The 21616-nt window shown below is 43.7% G+C and overlaps 1 protein-coding gene across 1 annotated transcript in view; it reads right to left on the bottom strand.

Moving 5' to 3' along the window:
• Positions 1-21616, bottom strand: part of LOC140184960 (F-box/LRR-repeat protein 6-like) — a 66413-nt gene that overhangs the window by 37057 nt on the left and 7740 nt on the right. The window contains exons 3-6 of the mRNA XM_072238202.1: positions 20324-20411; positions 12386-12658; positions 9937-10095; positions 8437-8500 (exon numbers count right to left, since the gene is read on the bottom strand). Of these exons, the coding sequence (XP_072094303.1) occupies positions 8437-8500; positions 9937-10095; positions 12386-12658; positions 20324-20411 (584 nt within the window). The remainder of the gene's footprint in view (positions 1-8436; positions 8501-9936; positions 10096-12385; positions 12659-20323; positions 20412-21616) is intronic.

Here is a 21616-nt window from a genome sequence, read left to right as displayed (position 1 = left end):
ACAATATCCACCACTGCCAGTAAACATTCTTTGACAAACTCTCCATCTGTAAAAGGCTTTATCTTTTCTGCAATACGTTTTGAGACTTCGTAGCTGGCACAGGTATTTCCTTCATTTTCACTGCTTTTCTTGGGAAAAAAAGGACGTTTGTTTTCCAAAACTAGCCTTCATTTGCTCAACTTCATCTTTCCTTGCTTGCCCAGTAAACTTGTTAAAATTTCCACTATGGCGGGTCTCGTAATGTCGCCTGATATTTGCCACCTTCTTCACAGCAACATTTTCCAGGCAACTGAGACAAACTGGTTTCCCAGCTTGCTCAATGAAGAAGTAACCGAGTGTCCAAGTGTCTTGGAAATTCCTGCGTTTTGCATTCATTGCCATTGGAATTTTTTTCTTCGATTTTATTTCGTAACGTGAGTTATTCAACAAGTATCATAGCACATGTAGATATCTGGATATTTAGCGTGAATTTCTTGTTGAAACACAGTGATGCTGTTTCTGTTTACAAATTTGAACGATCCCATCTGAAAACCTGCGCGTGCATGGAGAGTATCTAATACATATTAATAAGGTAGTCTGCCTTCCCGTCATTCGTATATGACCAATGTTTGGTTTGGAAGAAAACAGAACCTGGGGCCAGTGTAACAAGACGCCATGCATGTCCATCAGTGTGGTCGTGCGAAACACTCAGAATAAGGAAAAATCGCTCACGGGCTGGATAAGCATAGTTTCCTAATATTTGCTCGTGGGCCAGTCAAAATACCTTCACGGGCCGGAATAGGCTGCCTACCCCTGGTCTAGGCCTTTCAACATTCCAAAGGTTTCAGTGAGATTCCCCTCCCTCATCCTTCTAAGTTCCAGCGAGTACAGACCCAGAGCCATCAAACTTCCCTTGTAAAATAACCCTTTCATTCCCAGAATCATCCTTCTGAACCCTCTCCAATGCCAGCACATTATTTCATAGATGAGGGGCCCAAAACTGTTCACAATACTCAAGGTGAGACCTCAGCACCACATCCTGCTCTTGTATTCCAGAACTCTTCAAATGTATACTAACGCTGCATTTGCCTTCCTCAGCACCAACTCAAACCTGCAAGTTAACCTTTAGGGTGTTCTCCGCAAAGACTCCCAAGTTCCTTTGCATCTCAAATTTTTTGAATTTTCTAGCTTGCTTTCATATTTCAACTTTTCCTTCCTAATGATTCTTTTACTTTCTCTCTGTAGGTTTTTAAAAAGCTTTCCAATCCTCTGTCTACTCACTAATTTTTGCTTTGCTGTATGTTCTCTCTTTTGCTTTTACATTAGCTTTGACCTCCCTTGTAAGCCACGGTTATACTATATTGGCATTTGAGTATCTCTTTCTTTTTGAAATACATCTATCCTGCGCCTTCCTCATTTTTCCCAAAAACTCACACCAATGCTGCTCTGCTGACATCCCTGCCAGCAGCTCCTTCCAATTTACTTTGACCAACTCCTCTTTCATACCACTGTAATTTTCTTAATCTACTGCTACGTCAGACTTCACTTTCTCCCTATCAAGTTTCAAGTTGAACTCAATCATATTGTGATCACTGTCGCTTCAGGGTTCTTTTACCTTCAGCTCCTTAATCACCTCCGCTTAATTTCATAACACCCAAACCAGTATAGCTGATCCCCTAGTAGGCTCAATGACAAACTGCTCTAAAAAGCCATCTCGTAGACATTCAACAAACTCACTCTCGAGATCCATTACCAACCTGATTCTCCCAATCGACCTGCATGTTGACATTTTCCCATGACTATCATAACATTGCCCTTTTGACACGCCATTGTACTTACCATTGTAATCTGTGGTCCACATCTCAGCTACTGTTGGGAAGCCTGTATATAACTGCCATGAGGGTCATTTTAACGTCACAGTTTCTTAACTGAACCCACAAGGATTCAATGTCTTCTGATCCTAAGTCATATCTTTCTACTGGTTTGATGCTATTCTTCACCAGCAGAGCTACACCATCCCCTCTGTCTACCTTCCTATCCCTCCGATACAAGGTGTAATTTTGGCTATTCTGCTCCCAGCTACAACCATCCTTTAACCATAATTCAGTGATGGCCACAACATCATACCGGACAATTTGTAATAGTGCAATTAGATAATCCACCTAAATTCTTATACTCCGTGCATTGAGATACAACACTTTAAGAGTACTGTATTTGCTACCCTTCTTGATTCTGCATCCCTAATGCACTGGTACTCACTCTGATAGCTACAATTTTGTCCCATCATCTGCCTGCCCTATCTTAAGTCTGACAGCATGCAACCTTTGCTTTTTTTTTTTAACCATCCTTCCTATCCTGAGTCCCTTCACTCCAGTTCCACCCTGTCCGATTAGATAAAAACCTCCCCAACAGCTCTAACAAATCTGCCCGCGAGAATATTGGTCCCCCTTGGGTTCAAGTGCAACCCATCACTTTTGAACAAGTCATACCTTCCCCCAGGAGATCCCAATGATCCAAGAACCTGAAGCCCTGCCCCACTGCACCAGCATCTCAGCCACACATTAATCTGCCAAATCATCCTTTTTCTACCCTTATTGCTGCATGACGCTGGCTAGCTTTCTGCCTGGCTCTCTAAATTCTCTTTTCAGGACCTCTTTGCCTTTCCTTCCCATGTCACTGGTACTAATATGTACCAAGACATCTGGCTGCTCTCCCACCCTCTCCAAAATGTTATGGACGCGATCTGAGACGTCCCTGACCCTGGCACCTGGGAGGCAACATACCATTCGGGTGTCCCATTCACGTCCACAGAACCTCCTGTCTGTTCCACTGACTATTGACTTCCCTATCACTACCACAACCCTCTTCTCCCTCTTTCCCTTCTGCGTCACAGACCCATGCTCTGTACCAGTACTCTGCCGTGGTATTCCTCAAGGAGGCCATACCCCACAACAGTATCCAAAACAGTATACTTACTTTTGAGGGGAATAGCCACAGGGGTGCTCTGCACTAACTGCCTATTCACATTTACATTCCTCCTGACAATCACCCAGCTACTCACCTCCTGCGACTTAGGGGTGACTACTTCCCTGTAACTCTGATCAATTATCTCCCCACTCTCCTGTACAAGCTGAAGGACATTCAGCTGCTGCTCCAGATCCTTAACATAGTCTCAAGGTGCTGTAGCTACACGTATTTCACGCAGATTTAGTTCCCTGGGAGATCCTGGGTCTCCCAGGACTCTGATATCCGGTATGGAGAACACACAACAGCCAGGTACAGCAAGAGAGAAAAAAGGGAACCTTAACAGAAGATGACCCAGAGCCAATGCCTCTTTGAGCCAAAGCCTGACACCTCTACTCTCATCACTGGCCAACTCTGCCCCAACAATGGCCATCCCTTTTGTACTTCTAAACTGCGAGAAACCTTGTTGCTATGGCCTGCTCCTGCCGCTGATTGTGCCACCAGAATGACCCTGAATGCCACGAAGCTCTCCTTTTAAACAAACGTTGCTGATCTGTGACAAACCACGTCGCTGTGGCCTGCTCCTGCCGCTGATGGGCCACCGCAATACAACCTGAGAATCTTTTTCTGTGAGCATATAGAACAGTGACTGTAAACAGGGTCAGTGCACAACACACTGTGCAAATGCAGATATGAATAAATAGCAATAAATAATAAGCATGAAATAACAACATAAAAGAGTCCTTAAATGAGTGTAGTTATCTCCTTTTGTTCAAAAGCCTGATGGTTGAGAGGTAGTAGCTGTTCCTGAACCTGGTGGTATAACAGCTTCTTCCCCTCTGTCATCCGGTTTCTGAATGGACATTGAACCCATGAACACTACCGCACTACTTTGCAAAATTTCTGTTTTTGTATTACTTATTTAATTTAACTATTTAATATACATACAGTGCCTATAAAAACTATTCACCCTCCTTGGAAGTTTTCATGTTTCAGTTTTACAACATTGAATCACGGTGGATTTAAGTTGGCTTTCTTGACACTGATCAACAGAGCAAGACAAAGTGAAAGCAGATTTCTACAAAGTGATCGAAATCAATTACAAATATAAAACACAAAATAATTGATTGCACAAGTATTCACCCCCTTCAAGTCAGTATTTAGTAGAGTAGATGCACCTTTGGTGGCAATAATAGCCTTGAGTCTGTGTGAATAGGTCTCTATCAGCTGAGCACATCTGGACACTGCAATTTTTCCCCATTCTTCTTTAAAAAACGCACAAGCTCTGTTAGATTGAATGGGGATCATGAGTGAACATCCCTTTTCAAGTTCAGTCACAAATTTTCAATTGGATTGAGGTCTGGACTCTGACTTGGCCACTCTAGGACATTAACTGTGTTGCTTTTAAGCCATTCCTGTGTAGCTTTGGCTTTATGCTTGGGGTTGTTGTCTTGCTAGAAAACAAATCTTCTCCCAAGTCGCAGTTCTCTTGCAGACTGCATCAGGTTTTCCACCAGGATTTCCCTGTATTTTGCTGCATTCATTTTACCAGCACCTTCACAAACCTTCCAGACCCTGCAGCAGTGAAGCATCCCCACAAAATGATGCAGCCACCACCACCTTTTACGTTAGGGCTGGTGTGTGTTTGGCTTACACCATATATAGAAACAGAAAATCAACAGCACATTACAGCCCTCAGGCCCACAGTGTTGTGCCGACCGTGTAACCTACTCTAGAAACTGCCTAGAACTTCCCTACCGCACAGCCCTCTATTTTTCTAAGCTCCATGTCCCTATCTAACAGTCTCCTCAAAGGCTTTTATATTCTATTCCCTTTGAACTGTGTGTTATTTCCCTTAAGTGTGTTGGACACTTTACACCCTGGTTCGAAGAAACGTTGTCTCATTTCTACATACATTATATATGTTATATACATTTATGCAGTTAAACGACAATAAAGTTCACTTGATTGGAGTTGAAAAGAACACTGGCAGGGATGGCAACAGAGCAGCAATGGCTGGAATTTCTGAAAGAAATTCGGAAAGAACAGGATATATACATCCCAAAGAAGAAGAAGTATTCTAAAGGAAATATGAAGCAACTGTGTCTAACAAGAAAAGTCATAGCCAGCATAAAAGCCGGAGAGGGCAGCTAATAAAGGAAAAATCAGTGGGAAGTTAGAGGATTGGGAAGCTTTTAAAAAGCAACACAAAGCAACTAAAAAAGCCAATCAGAAGGTAAAGATGGAATACAAAAGTAAGCCAGCCAATAATATTGAGGAGGATACTAAATATTTCTTCAGATACATAAAGTGTAAAGGAGAGGTGAGAGTGGATATCGGGCTGCTGGAAAACAATGCTGAAGTAGTAGTAATAGGGGATGAACTGAATAAATGTTTTGCATGTTTTCACTGTTCATGTTGTGTAGTTGGATGTTCAGAAGGCCTTTGACAAGGTGCCACACATAAGGCTGCTTAACAAGCTACGAGCATGTATATGACAGGAACGACCCTAGCATGACCAAGAACATAGAAATCTATCTCACATTACAGGACCTTTGGCCCACAATGTTGTGCTGACCATATAACCTAGTCTTGAAACTGCCTACTATTTCCCTACTGCATAGCCCTCTATTTTTTGAAACTCCATTTATCCCTCAAAAGACCCTATTGTATCCACCTCCACAACCATCGCTGGCAGTGCATTCCACGCACCCACCACTCTCTGTGTAGAACAACTTAGTTCTGTCATCTGCCTTGTACCTGCTTCCAAGCACCTTAAAACTATGCCCCCTCGTGTTAGCCATTTCAGCCCTGGGAAAAAGCCTCTGGCTATCCACACGATCAAAGCCTCTCATCATCTTATATTCCTCCCTCACCAGTCCCCTTCTTGCACGGTCACTCAGTGTTTGAGGATGGCCTGCTCTAGGCAGATTTACAGCTGTGCCATATTCTTTCCATTTCTTGATGATAGACTTAACTGTACTCCAAGGGATATTCAGCCACTTGGAAATTTTCCTGTATCAATTTCCTGACTTCTGCTTTTCTATAAACTTTTTGCGGAGTTGCTTCAAGTGTCCTTTTGTCTTCGTGGTATAGTTCCTGTTAAGATACTGACTCACCAGCAGTTGGACCTGTCTGTCTGTATCTTGTTTTACGGCAGTTGGCATCCAGCTTAATGGTGCATTACCGCCACCCTCTGCTCCAGAATGTGCACTAGACATACATTCTAAATCCCTTCACCCAATCTCACTCACACACACACACACACACACACACACACACACACACACAAACCTACACTTCACCCTCCCATCTTTGACCATCCTAGTGTCCTATTCCTGTTTATTCGTCATATTCTATTAAAAACCCCTATACCCCTTAAAAACACTAAAAATACCCGGACTTGTGCTCTCTCACCCATGCCCAGCAACCCTTTTAATGTGAATTCCTGCATCCCCAACTCCCTTAATTTATTTCTCATCATCTCTCTCTGTATCCCATACTTCCTGCAACTCAGAACTACATGTTCTACTGACTCCTCTTCCTGACATTCCTCACACAATCCTGTCTGGTGTTTCCCTATCATTTTCAATGTTTTGTTTAATGCACAATGCCCCAGCCTTAACCTAGTCCACACAATTTCCTCTCTTCTGTTTCCATTACCTACCCTAGTAACTGCAACACTCTTTTGTATTTGATATAAATGCCTCCCTTTCCCCTCCCTGTCCCATCTTTCTTGCCACATTCAGTTGACTTTTTCCCAGATTACACACTTAACCTCTACTTTACTGATACTAATGTGCATTTCCACATTTTCTTTCTTTAACCCCCTCTTTGCCAACTCATCCACCCTCTCATTCCCCTTCACCCCTACATGTGCTGGAACCCATAGAAATTTTACCTGACCGCCCTGATTTGCAATTCTTGTAACTAACTGAAGGACTTCATAAAGTACATCTTGCTGTCTGTTTGTGGGAAAAGACCTTAAACTTGCTAGAACTGAGGATGAATCTGAACATATCAATGCTTTGACTTGTCTGGCTTTCTGCACCCATTGCAACGCAACCAACACTGCCAGCATCTCCACTGTAAACACCCCTAACTTATTAGATGTTCTTCTGCTGATTCCAATTTCTTTTGCTGGTATTACCACCCCAAACCCTGTCACTCCTGTTTCAGGTTCCTTCGCACCATCCGTATAAATGTGAGTATAATCACTATACTTCAGCAGTTGGACATTCCAGATACAGGTGTATTTTTACTACAATCAATTGAAACACCTTGATTGCACACCATAATCTCCATTTAACTAATTATGTGACTTCTAAAACCAATTGGCTGCACCAGTGATGATTTGATGTGGCATATTAAAAAGGATGAATAATCATGCAATCAATTATCTTGTGTTTTATGTTTGTAATTGATTTAAATCACTTTGTAGAGATATGTTTTCCCTCTGAAACAAAAGTGCCTTTTTCTGTTGATCAGTGTCAAAAAAGCCAAACTAAATCCACTGTGATTCAATATTCTAAAACAATAAAACATGAAGACTTCCAAGGGGAGAATAGTTTTTATAGGCCCTGTATATATACTTATTGTAACCTTGATTGCACACCATGATCTCCATTTAACTAATTATGTGACTTCTAAAACCAATTGGCTGCACCAGTGATGATTTGATGTGGCATATTAAAAAGGACGAATAATCATGCAATCAATTATCTTGTGTTTTATATTTGTAATTGATTTAAATCACTTTGTAGAGATCTGTTTTCCCTCTGAAACAAAAGTGTCTTTTTCTGTTGATCAGTGTCAAAAAAGCCAAACTAAAATAACTGTGATTCAATATTCTAAAACAATAAAACATGAAGACTTCCAAGGGGAGAATAGTTTTTATAGGCCCTGTATATATACTTACTGTAATTCAGTTTTTTCTTTGCAATATTTATCACATATTGCACTGTACTGCTGCCACAAAGTTAACAAATTTCATGACATATGCCTGTGATATTAAAACTGATACTGATTCTGATTCTGAGGTCATGATCTGTTCTTGCTGCTACCATCAGGCAGGGGGTACAGGAGCCGTAGAACACACACCACCAGGTTCAGGAACAGTTATTACCCCTCAGCCACCAGGCTCTTGAACCAGAGGGGATGACTTCAACTCAATTTCACTTACCCCAACATTGAACTTTTCCTGCAACCCATGAACTCACTTTTAAGGACTATACAACTCATATTCTTAATATTTATTACTCATTTATTTTTTATTTTTTCTTTTATTTCATATTTGCACAGCTTATTGTGGTTTGCACACTGGCTGTTTGTCCATTTCTGTCGTGTGCAGGTCTTCAATGAAGGGACTGTTCCATGTTGTATCCCAATAAAAAATTACGATGACATATAGGTACTTTAATAATAAATTCTGAGGAGCCGAACTGAAACAAAGTGATGCTGCTGATGTGTCAGGAGAGGAAGTTACTGGCTTACCTTCAGGGTGTAACCCACTAGGCTGTTCCAGTGGCAGAGAGAGAACACGCGAAGTTGTGAAAACCTGTGTGTAAAAAAGCACATCAATGCAGATCAATCAGTTGGCAACTCCTCTCTCTGTTCCCTACCTCTATAGTAGGAAAGGAACCTGAATTCGGAGAACCAATAACTGTCTACACATTAAACTCATTTCACCGCACGTTTCTTATCAACTTGGGTAGCACGGCCAGACATAGGAGCAGAATTAGGCCATTCTGCCATTTATCTTCCCTTTCAATCTTGCTTTCTCTCTGTGACCTTTGATGCCTTTATTAGTTAAGTACCCATGAACCTCTGCTTTAAATATACCCAATAAATTGACTTCCACAGCTTATAACAGTGGGATAGAAGCTGTCCTTGAGCTTGGTGGTACGTGTTTCCAGGTCTTTGCATCTTCTGCCCAATGGGAAAGGGAAGAAGAGAGAATGTCCGGGGTGGGGGGGGAGGTTTGGTCATTGATTATGCTGGCCGCTGTATCAAATCAGCGAGTCCATTGAGGGAGGCTGGTTTCCATGATGTGCTGGGCTGCATCTCGAAGACATGGAGGTTGGTGGGGTGATTGGCCAATGTATGTAGGCAAGTGGTGGAATCTTGGGCAGGGAGAATCAAAAAATGGATCTGCAAGGACTCAGTGGGCCAAATGACCTTTGCTATTGCCTCTCTTACAGAGGTAGAATCCAGGTAAGAGGGTTGACAGGATTAAGGGGAGAATAAAACAGGATTAGTGAAAATAGGTGCAGACTCAGTGGGCCATAGGACTATGTTTAAAATACCGTATGAATGTTTGATGGCTCTGGGTCGGAACTCACTGGAGTTTAGAAGAATGGGGGGGATCTAACTGAAACTTAACAAATATGAAAGCCCTACATAGAGTGGATGTGAGAGGATGTTTCCTATAGTGGGGGAGTCTAGGCCTCAGAATAGAAGGATGTCCATTTAAAACATTGTTTTGCGGCAGCAGCACAATGCCAATACATAATAAATTACAATATGAAATACATACTGTACATAAAACAAATTAAATTAAATAAGTAATGGAAAAAGGGAGCAAAGAAAAAAGTAAAAAATAGTGAGTTTGTGTTCAGGGTCCATTCAGAATTTGGATAGCAGAGAAGAAGCTGTTCCTGAAACATTGAATATGTGTCTTCAGGCTCCTGTACCTCCTCCCTGATGGTAGGAATGAGAAGAAGGCATGTCCTGGGTGATGGGGGTCCTAAGTGACTGATGCCGCATTGCCTTTTAAAGAAGTCCTCGATGCCCTCCTGGGGCATGACTTGATTCCTCTGCAGACTTGCAGTTCTTGTCCTCAAGTTTAAGTCCATTCAGAGACAGAGCATTTCATCTCTCTTCACGGTACATCAGAGCCCTCATTTATGTCCCCCAGCTGAAAATACATCAGCTCTGACAACCCCAACCAATCATGTCAAAACCACTAATGACAACACTTTTGCCTTAACAAACCTGTTCTCTGTCAGCCAGCTTAAGGTGTTCTGGATTTTTTGCTGAACCGGTGGCTGCAATTTATTTCCAGGCCTGGCCCAGCAACGAGAGATGGTAACATTGCGCCACAGTGTGGGGGTTTCAGCGGCTGCGTTCCATAGCTGACACACTCGAGCCATTCTGTTTCAAAATGCAGGATCAAAGATCAGATCAAAAGAACACCTCAGCCAAAAGATAGAGATTAGCTTTAACTGTCACACGTAAATCCAAATGCATTGAAACAACCAACACAGTCCAAAGAAAATGTGTGGCCTACAAATGTCGCTCACTTCCAGTGCCAACAGAGCATGCCCATAACTTACTAACTCTAACCCGTACACCTTTGGGATGTGGAAGGGAAGTGGAACACCCAGAGGAAACACACAGTCACACGGAGAATGTACAAGCTCCTTGCAGGCAGTGGTGGGAATCGAATCCCCATTGCTGGCACTGTAAAGCACTGTGCTAACCACGCTACCATGCCGTGTATATCCAGTCTGTAACTCTCAGGATGCAGCAGAGGCATTCTTGTTCTATCCAACTGTATGAAACAGAAATTTAAAGTCACCATCCCACCTCCAACTTCGAGCTCTCTCATGATCCTCCCACCTCCCAAATCCAGAGTACTCCCAAGTTCATTGACAGTACAGAACACCCAAAGGGTTAATTAACTAGTATAAACCTGGAGCACCACACACCAAGTGCTGGAGGAACTCAGCAGGTCAGGAAACATCTATGGAAATGAACACATTTGACGCTTTGGGCAAAGACCCTTCATCAGGACTGAAAAGGAAGGGGGAAGACGCCAGAATAAAAAGGTGGCAGGGAGAGAAAGGAGGACAAGCTAGAAGGTAATAGATGAAGCCAGGTGGGTGGGAAAGCTGAAGGACTGGAGAAGCAGGAATCTGATAGGAGAGGACAGTGGACCTTAGGAGAAAGGGAAGGAGGAGGTGATAGGTAGGTGAGAAGAGGTAAGGGGCCAGAATGGGATCTCAAAGAGGGAAGGGAGTGGGGAAAAGAAAAAAATGTGAAAAAAAAAGTTACCCGAAGGAGTAATTGATGTTCATGCCATCAGGTTGGAGGCTCCTAGACCTCCTCCACCCTGAGAGTGGCCTCATTGTGGCACACGTCAGAACAGGAATAGGGATAGGAATTAAAATGGTTGGTCACCAGGAATTTCTGCTTTGGCGAATGAAGTGAGGTCCCCAATGTATACTGTAGCTGAGTGGTGGAATCAAAGGGGAGCTAATGGGAGTGCAGGGAGAATGAAATAGGATTGGTTGTGGGATTGGCATCAATGGGTGTTTAATAATTAGCACAGACATTGGGACAAAATTCCTGTCCTTGTCTAAATTCTGTACTCATCACCATCCACCTCCCATGGGAACCAGTTACCACCCTACCCTCCCCTCCATCTCCAAATCCCACTTTCATCAGCCCTACACTCACATGCCACTAGTCACCACACATGTGCATCAATACCTCAACGCAGAACATAGAACAGTATATCACAGTACAGATCCTTTGGCCCACAATGGTGTGCTAAACTTTTAACCCACTAAGATCAATCTAACCCTTCCCTCCCACATAGTGCTCCATTTCACAGTCATCCATGTACCTAAGAGTTGAGAGTCGAGTCATATAACACTACAGCACAGAAATAGGCCATTCAGCCCATCTAGTCCATGCCAAACTAATCTGCCTAGTCCATTGACCTGCACCCGGACCATAACCATCCATGTGCCTATCCAAATTTCTCTTAGGTGTTGAATTTGAACCCACATCTACCACTTGCACTGGCAGTTTGTTCCACACTTTCACCACCTTCTATGTGAAGTTCCCCCTCATGTTCCCCTTAAACATTTCACCTTTCACTCTTAACCTCTAGTTCTAGCCTCACCCAACCTCAGTGCAAAGAGCCTGCTTACAAATTACCCCATCTATACCACTCATAATTTTATATACCTCTATCAAATCTCCCCTCATTCTCCTACACTTTAGAGAATAAGGTCCTGACCTGTTCAACCTTTACCCATAACTCAGGTCCTCAAGTCCTGACAACATCCTTGCAAATTTTCTCTACACTCTAAATATTTCTTATGTATCTGCCTCTACCACCACCCACACATCCATGCATCTACCACTCTCCAAGTAAAAAGCCTACCTCTGAAATACCCCTATACTTCCTTCCAATCACTTTAAAACTACGCCATTTCATATTCACCATTTGGCCCTGAGAAAAGGTCTCTGGCTGTCCACTCAATTTACACCTCTTATCATCTTATACACCTCTATCAAGTCACCTCTCATCCTCCTTCACTCCAAGAGAAAAGCCCTAGTTCACTCAGTCTATCCTTATAAAACATGCTCTCTAATCTTGGCAGCAACCTAGTAGATCTCCTCTGCACCCTCTCCCACCTTGGCCCCTCACCTGCAGAGAACTGGTACAGCTCCACTGGATGACACCACGTAACGGAAGATATAAACCAAGACTTCAATCGGAAGCCGTTGACCCCACCAGTCGACTTCCTCTTCTTTCTGGTCCTCTGGTTCTGGATCTGTTGCTTTGTCCTGACCTTCAGCACGTTCGGAGCTGGTGCCCCTCATCTTTGTTTTGGGCAGAGAGAGATTCACCGCACGGGCATTAGGCGTCTTGTTGAGCCAGTAGTTGTTTCTCTTGCCACTTGACTGTCTGGGCCTGGGCCTACAGTGTAAGAGAATGAAAGGAGATTTGATAGAAATATACAAAATTACTTCTCAAGTCACCTTCTCAGAGTCAGCAGCTGCTTCATACACCTTTGCCTCTGCTAAGGCAGTCTCAACTTCACACTCCTCCTTGAACACACTCAATGTAGCTCCTACATGAGCTTTACCTATCAGCATTTCAACTTCACACTTAGCATGAGCTGCTCTCATTCTTGCTGCTTCAGCCTCGCTGGATTGGCTTGTGCAGCGGCTATGCTAGTTGTGATTTTGTCTGAGCGTTGCGAAGACATGACAGATGCGCCGCATTCTGACCTGATCCAGTGCTCGGTGATTGACGTTGCTGGGGTTAGAAGCTGACACTGTAGCATACGGCTTTCAGACACGTCTCCAGTCTGTGGCAATGGCTTTGAAGATGTGTTATATTTTCACTCTACTGCCCTCGCAGTGCCATGTGTGCAAAGCTGGGCAAAGCTGACTTAGACAGTGATGAGTCCACATATAACCAGAATCAGTCATGCTTTGTCATCACAACAGCCAATGCAGCTTCTGAAAGAATATGTCCAAATGCACTTTGGCTATGAAAAAGTCAGTGCTCCAGCTCTACAGGTAGAAGCTGTTCACACCATTCAGCCAACCTTTCACTTAGTCCAGGGATTGACAGTCATGGTCAAAACCCACAACATCCCCTTCTACAGTTTCAACACAGCACAGAGTTGCTACTGCTGCTAATCCCATCTGCACAGGCATGGACAGGCTGAGCTTCAATCCATCCGAGGACACATGTTGAGCAAACCAGTCTCCACAATATCCTCATTCAGGAGCTGCAGGTGCATTAGATTTGGCTTGGTATCTGGCTTGTTAAGACCTAATCATTGCAGGACTAAAAGTGAAAAAGGATCTAGCCGAGAGAAATCATCAGCAGCAGAACATTACATTCACAATGACCATAGGATTGATTTCGACAGCACAGAACTGCTGTGCCATGCCAATGGCTTTGAGGCCACCTGGTGAAGGAAGCCTCTGAGGTAGAATGACAGAAAAAGAATTTTAACAAAGATGAAGGTCAAAAATCACTAAGCAATTACCATCAACAGATTACTTGCAATACCAGAGGAAACAACACACTGGACCATCGCTACACCACCATCAAGAATGCCTACCGTGCTATTCCATGCCCTCACTTCGGGAAGCCTGATCATCTGGATGTACTTTTAGTCCCTGAGATTCGGCAGAGACTGAAAACTGCAGCACCAGCAGGAAGGACGAAGAAGGTATGGACAAGGGAAGCACAGGGGCACCTACAGGACCTCTTTGAACCGGGTGGACTGGACTGTATTCAGGCATTCATCTTCCAACCAGGATGAGCATGCTGCAGTTGTTTCCGACTTCATTAACCTGTGTGGATGAGTGTGTGCCGACAAAGACTTACTGTATATTCTCAAACCAAAAGCTGTGGATGAACCAGGGGGTACATCGTCTGCTGAAGTCTAGATCTGTGGCAATCAAATCTGGCAACCCAACCCTGTACCAGAAAACCCAGTATGATTTGTAGAGGGCTATTTCAAGGGCGAAGAGACAATTTCGAACGAGGTTGGAGGTGATATCAGCTGCACAACAACTCTGGCAAGGTCTGCAAGACATTACTTCCTGCAAAGTGAAACCCAATAGCACTAATGGCAGCGATGCTTCACTACCAGATGAACTCAATGCCTTCTATGCACACTTTGAAAGGGAGAACACAACTACAGCTGTGAAGATCCCTGCTGCACCTGATGACCCTGTGATCTCTATCTCAGAGGCTGATGTTAGACTGTCTTTAAAGAGAGTGGACCCTCGCAAGGCCAAAGGTCCCGATGGAGTACCTGGTAAGGCTCTGAAAACCTGTGCCAACCAACTAGTGGGAGTATTCAGGACATTTCCAACCTCTCATTGCTTCAGGCAGAAGTCCCACTTGCTTGAAAAAGGCAACAATTATCCCAGTGCCTAAGGAGACTAATATGGACTGCCTTAATGAGTGGTAGCACTCACATTGACAGTAATGAAATGCTTTGAGAGGTTGGTCATGGCTAGACTGAACTCCTGTCTCAGCAAGGACCTGGACCCACTGCAATTTGACTTATTGTGGTGATAGACAACGGCAGACGCAATCTCAATGACTCTCCACACGGCTTTAGACCACCTGGACAACACCTACATCAGGATGCTGTTCATCGACTACAGCTCAGCATTTAATACCATCGTTCCCACAATCTTGATTGAGAAGTTGCAGAACCTGGGCCTCTGTACCTCCCTCTGCAATTGGATTCTCCACTTCCTAACTGGGAGACCACAATCTCTGCAGATTGCTGATAATATATCCTCCTCGTTGACAATCAACACTGGCACACCTCAGGGGTGTGTGCTTAGTCCACTGCTCTACTCTCTGTATACACATGACTGTGGGGCTAGGCACAGCTCAAATACCATCTATAAATTTGCTGATTGTGGACTTCAGGAAGGGTAAGATGAAGGAACACATACCAATCCTCAGAGGGATCAGAAGTGGAGAGAGTGAGCAGCTTCAAGTTCCTGAGTGTCATGATCTCTAAGGATCCAACCTGGTTCCAACATATCAATGCAGTTATAAAGAAGGCAAGACAGCAGCTATATTTATTAGAAGTTTGAAGAGATTTGGCATGTCAACAAATACACTCAAAAACTTCTATGGTTGCACCGTGGAGAACATTCTGACAGGCTGCATCACTGTCTGGTACGGAGGGGCTAATGCACAGGACCAAAAGCAGCTGCAGAAGGTTGCAAATCGAGTCGGCTCCATCTTGGGTACTAGCCTACAAAGTACCCAGGACATCTTCAGGGAGTGGTGTCTCAGAAAGGCAGCGTCCATTATTAAGGACCTCCAGCACCCAGGGCATGCCCTTTTCTCACTGTTACCATCAGGTAGGAGGTACAGAAGTCTGAAGACACACACTCAGCAATTCAGGAATACCTCCTTCCCCTCCACCATCTGATTCCTAAATGGACATTGAATCTTTGGACACTACCTCATTTGTTTTAATACACGGTATTTCTGTTTTTGCATGTTTTTTGGTAATCTATTCAATATATGCAATTGGTTTACTTGTTTATTTATTATTTTTTTTCTCTGCTAGATTATGTTTTGCATTGAATTGCTACTGCTAAATTAACAAATTTCGCATCACATGCCGGTGATAATAAACCTGATTTTGATTCTGAGTAACACTTGCAATTTTCCAATGATCCAGTACATTGCCAAAATCTATCGATTCTTGAAAGATCATTGTTAATACCTCCGCAATCTCCCCAGCTACTTCCTTCAGAACCCGAGGGTGAATTCCATCAGGTCCAGGAGATTTATCCAGCCACAGACCATTAACTTCCTGAGCACCTTCTCAGTCGTAATTTTCACTGCAATACTTCACTTCCCTAACACTCTTGAATGTCCGGTATACTGCAAATGTCTTCCTCTGTGAAGACTGATGCAAAATACGCATTCAGTTCCTCTTACAATATCTCCAGCATCATTTTCTATGGGTTCTATATCTACTCTTAACTCTCTTTTACCCTTTATATACTTAAAAAGGCCTTAGTATCTTCTTTGATTTAGTCACCAGCTTCTTTCATAATTCATCTTTTCCTTCCAAATGACCTTCGTTTCTTTCTGAAAGTTATTAAAAAGCTTCCCAATCCTCTATTTTCCCACTAGCTTTGGCTTCCTTGTATGCCATCTCTTTTGTTTTCACTTTGGCTCTAACTTCACTGTCAGCCACGGTAATGTCCTTCTTCCTCTTGAAAATTTCTTATTTGAAATATATCTCTTACCCTTCCCCCATTTTTCGCAGAAACTCCAGCCACTGCCGCTCTACTGTCCTTCTTGCTAGTGTCCCTTTCCAGTCAGCCCTGGCCAGTTCCCTTCTCCTGCCATTGTAATTTCCTGTATTCCACTGAAATACCGACACATTGATATTTAGTTTCTCTTTCTCAAATTTCAAAGTGAACTCGATCATATTGTGATCACTGTTCCCTACGGGTCCGTTAACCTTAAGCTCTCTTGTCACCTTCGGATCATTGTACAACAGACAATCCCCTGGCGGGCTCAACGACAAGCTGTTCGGAAAAGCCATCCCTTAGACAGTCTACAAATTCTCTCACTTGACGTACAGTACTGACCTGGTTTTCCCAATCCACTTTCTTGTTAAAACCCCCAACAATTATCGTGACATTGCCCTTCTGTCACACCTTTTCTATCTCCTGCTGTAATTTGTAATCCACATCCCAGCTGCTGTTTGGAGGCCATTAGGGTCCTTTTACCCTTGCCATTGCTTAACTCAACCCCTAGATACTCTACACTCGTGGTCACCAACCTTTTTAAGCCCAAGATCCCCTACCTCGACCTTAGTGAAAGGCAAGATCTACCAACTAAATCGTTCAGAGAAAAAACAGCTCAGATTGTACTTCTAATTTGAGGCCATAGTTGCCTTTCTTTAAGAATATTACAATACTTCACATCTTTAATTCTAAGTTTCATTATTTAATTTTATTTCAACAGGAAAAATAAATGAATAAAAATTGATTCTTGCACTCAGTGTGATAAATGGGGCTGAATACTTTCTGCTAGTTCCTGAAATTTGGCTCATAACTACAGACAGCCAGTCTGAGACAGTCTGTGAGGTGTGAGTCAGTAAGACAGCTCCTGTACTTAGATTTAATAATTTTCATCTGTGAAAGTGGAATTTCACATGGTGAATTTGACCCGAAGGAGGCATTGACTTTGAGTACTATAAAACCAACGTGCACACCGCTCATTGCTGGGGCCCCATCAGTAGTAATTGCCACCAGTTTATGAATGGGGATGTCATTTTCACAGACATATTTTTTAAACTCATTGTAAATATCCTCACCTCTCGTTCTCTCCTTTAATTGCAAAAGAGTGAGGAAGTCCTCCTTTGCTGTAAAATCCTGGAAAGCCATTCTGACAAATACAACAAGCTGAGCTGTTTGCATTACATCCAGGGATTCATCGAACTGTAGTGAAAAATATCCACGTCCTCTGACAGTGATTCTACCCCCCTTGTCACTGTTGCAGGGCCAAGCGGTATATTATGTATTGCGGTTGTGATGTCGTTTTTGTTTTTAAAGTCATTAAAAACAGTCTCTGCGGTAATTGCCATTGCTTCCTTGAATAAAAATCGCCATCTGTAAAAGGCTTCTTGTGTTCCAGTGGTCCCCAACCTCTGGGCTGCTGACCGATACATTGCCACGAAGAATGCAGGGGTGCAGCGATAGTCGGAACACACCCAGCACTTCTTTAAGAAAAGCCAAAATAAAGATCATCTGGGCCGACATTAGGACATTAATTAGGGTGGCACTTAATTAATTAGCTTGTTTATTTTGGTTTTTTCTGGTGGTTGGTGTTGTGGTGCCGCTCCAGATTCCCTCTTTTAGTCAGTGCTTGTGTTTGGTGGCACAACATACATACACACTTGTCTTTCACCAAGGTAAACAGAAATTCCTCTTCCTATTCTGGATGGAATTTGTACGTTTTCGCCTTCTTTCGCGTAGCCTCCGCCATGCTATCAGGATATCACCAGCGTGTGTTGTACCAATGTGTACCAAGACATCAGGCTGCACCCTCTCCCTTCAGATACGCTGCACCCGATCCGAGACATCCCATACCATTGCACCTGGGAGGTAACACACTATGTTACCAGCCAGCTATCTATCCTGGAAGGCAAGCTTTCACAATGCTGTGGAAGGACTAAGTCTTAAACTTAGTGAAGAGCTGGACCTTCTCTGTAATTGGCTTGGCTTCCAACATGCCACAAGGGTTAAGGCAGTGTACACTGCTAATGCAGCTCTGGGTCTAAAAATGCTGGGGCAGAGGCTGGTCAATCGAAGAATGTCTTTTCAGCAGTCTCGACAACTTTCCAAAGCTCTCACACAGAACGGTGGGAGCTACTGGAACGTGCGGATCTGTCGTTGGAACTACAACCAACAAAAAATGAGGGTTACCTACCAGGACTGAATTTCTCAGATGCTGTAAGAGGAATGAACCCCACAGTGGAGAAGTGAAACAAGATGAAATTCATCTGCCGATACACAAACGTTGAAATTACCCTAGTTCTATCCGTTTAACTTCTGGCAACACCTCATTCAAAGAGAGGTCATCAGCAGAAAGACGGAAAACCAAAACCCCTATCACGATCAATAAAAAGAAATAGAAAGCTCTGCCACAGACAATTACCCGTCCATAAGAAACTTCACTCCCTAAAGGAAATGCAGCGGTTTCAGAGAAAAACCACTGGCAGCCTGGCAGCACTTTCTAAAAGAGCACTCAGTATGTTTCACATCTTGTGCTTCAATGGGACACCAAAGGACGGTAAGGCTATCATACACTGCACTGAGAGCAACAGTGACCAGGACATATCAGTGCTACATTTAGGGCCAGTACCTTGGCTTCTACCGGTTCCAGCATACCCACAGCAGAGTACGGTGAGGAGCCAGATGATCGTCCGTCAGATGTAGCTACTTCTCAGGCACAGAGGTATGTGGGAAAGGGTTCCAAGGCAACCGGAGAAGATAACTTCACTTGCCCCATCACTGAACTATTCCCACATCCTATGGACTCACCTTCAAGGATTCTTCATCTGTTCTTGATATTTATTGCTAATTTATTATTGTGATTGTTTCTTGTCTGTTTCTTTGTTTGTACTTGCAGTCTGTTGTTTTTTTTTTGCTCATAGGCCATTGTCCGTCCTGTAGGGTGTGGTCTTTTATTGAATCGATTGTGTTTCTTGCATTTACTGGGCTTGCCCACAAGAAATGAATCTCAGGGTTGTATATGGTGATAAATATGTACTTTGTTAATAAATTTACTTTGAACTTTTTCCCCCCTCGGCCCTTTAACAGCAGTGTGACGAACTCACTAAGTGTGTTATCCACAACATTCCCAGCATCGCAGAAGCTCTAAAGCAGAGGTTCCCAACCTGGGTGTACAGACCCCTCAGTTAACGGTGGGGGTCCGTGGCATAAAAAAAGTTGGAAACCCCTGATCTAAAGTGAATCCATGCACAGATCCAGGGCCGTCACGTGGACTGTCAGGGGCTGCACACACACAGTCATCCGGGACTCCAATACCCTCCCTGAGTTTCCACATTGCACAGGAGAAGCACGATACAGAACTGAGCTCATCTGCAATAACTAAAAAGCTTTTGAGGGTGGAAGGAAAGACAAAAAGAATGAACCTACGCTCACCTCAATGTTACTCACCTCCTCACCAAAGTCCACACTATGACAGCCATCAGGACTCAGATTAGAAATCAACCCTCTCCAACGGGCCACTGTGCGTGACCCTACTTCTTTTTATTGGCTGCTAGTACTTAGCCAATCATCTATTAATTGACAGGTGACATGGTAGCGTACCAGTTAGTACAAAGTTATGACAGCTCAGGGCATTGGAGTTCGGAGTTCAATTCACCCCGTGAACTGCGGGCGGTTCAAAGACCTACCGGATAGTAGGTTAATTGGTCATTGAAAGTCGTCCTGTGATTAAGGTGGGTTGCTGGGTGGTGCAGCATATTGGGCCGGAAGGGCCTGTTACGCACTGTATCTTTAAATAAATAAAATTAACAATCAGCTGACCCACCTCTTTTCCTGCGAGTGAAATTCTCGCACAGGCAACAAGAATCGCTTCTTTTCAATTTTCCTGTTCTTGCTCTGTCCCGGGCCGGGTCCTGCGAATGAAACTTAATAATAAAACAGAAAGATGTTCCTCTTAGCCTTGGCCTCAGAGCCAAAGCCTCAGCTCCCTCCTCTAACCCTGTCCACTCAGACTGCAGCTGCTCCCAGAATAGCTGTGCCACTTAATCCCAACTTTTTATTGGCCCTAGGGAAACACACAACCAAGGAGGCTTGTTCTTTTCAATGTTTTCCACTGCTATTCACAATCCTTCAAGTCCTCAGGCAACATCTATGGGATGAGAAACAGAGTTAAAGTTTCACAGGTGCAAGCACCTCGACCTCAACGAGAAAAGAGCAATAATAAAGAAAGTTAAGATGCAGAGAAGGCAGCAGGATGAATGAGAAGGACAAAGGTGAAGGTCTGAGAAAAAGGTGAAGCCAAGCTAACCCTGCCGCAAAGAGTCATAGAGATCTGACACCTGACCAGGTTCATTTCCTAATACCAGATCAAGTACAGCCTCTCCTCTTGTAGGCTTATCTACATATAGTGTCAGGAAACCTTCCTGAACGCACTTAACAAACTCCACCCCATCTAAACCCCTTGCTCTGGGGAGACACCAATCGATACTGGGAAAAATAAAATCTCCCATCACGACGACCCTGTTATTACTGCACCATTCCAGAATTGTCTCCCTATCTGCTCCTCGATGTCCTTCTTGAAGCTGTTCACCCTCTCAACTCCAGATCCGTTGATGTCAATAGGCCTGTCTCTATTTCTCCTGTAGTCCACAACCACCTCCTTTGTTTTTGCAACATTGAGGGAGAGGTTGTTTTCTTGACACCACTGTCAGGCTGATGGCTTCTCCTCTGGAGGCTGCCTCGTTATTATTTGAGATAGGGCCAATCAATGTAGTATCATCTACAAATTTAATTAGCCAGTTGGAGCTGTGGACGGCAACACAGTCATGCGTGTACGGACAGTAAAGGAGGGGGCTTAGGACACAGCCCTGGGTGGCTCCTGTGTTGAGGGTCAGAGGGGCAGAGGTGAGGGAGCCCACTCCTACTACTTGCCAGCAATCTGACAGGGAAGTCCAGGATCCAGCTGCACCAGGCAGGTGAAGGCCGAGGTCTCTGAGCTTCTTGTCAAGCCTGGAAGGTATTACGGTGTTGAATACTGAACTGTAGTCCAAGAACAGCGTTCTCACATAAGCATCCCTATTCTGCAGGAGTGTAAGGATGGTGTGTACAGCTGTGGCTA

This window comes from Mobula birostris, chromosome 20 (assembly GCF_030028105.1).
Source record: "Mobula birostris isolate sMobBir1 chromosome 20, sMobBir1.hap1, whole genome shotgun sequence".
Classification (NCBI taxonomy): Eukaryota; Metazoa; Chordata; class Chondrichthyes; order Myliobatiformes; family Myliobatidae; genus Mobula; species Mobula birostris.
The sequence above is the reverse complement of the archived record's forward strand: the minus strand, read 5'-3'. Positions and strand labels throughout refer to the sequence as shown.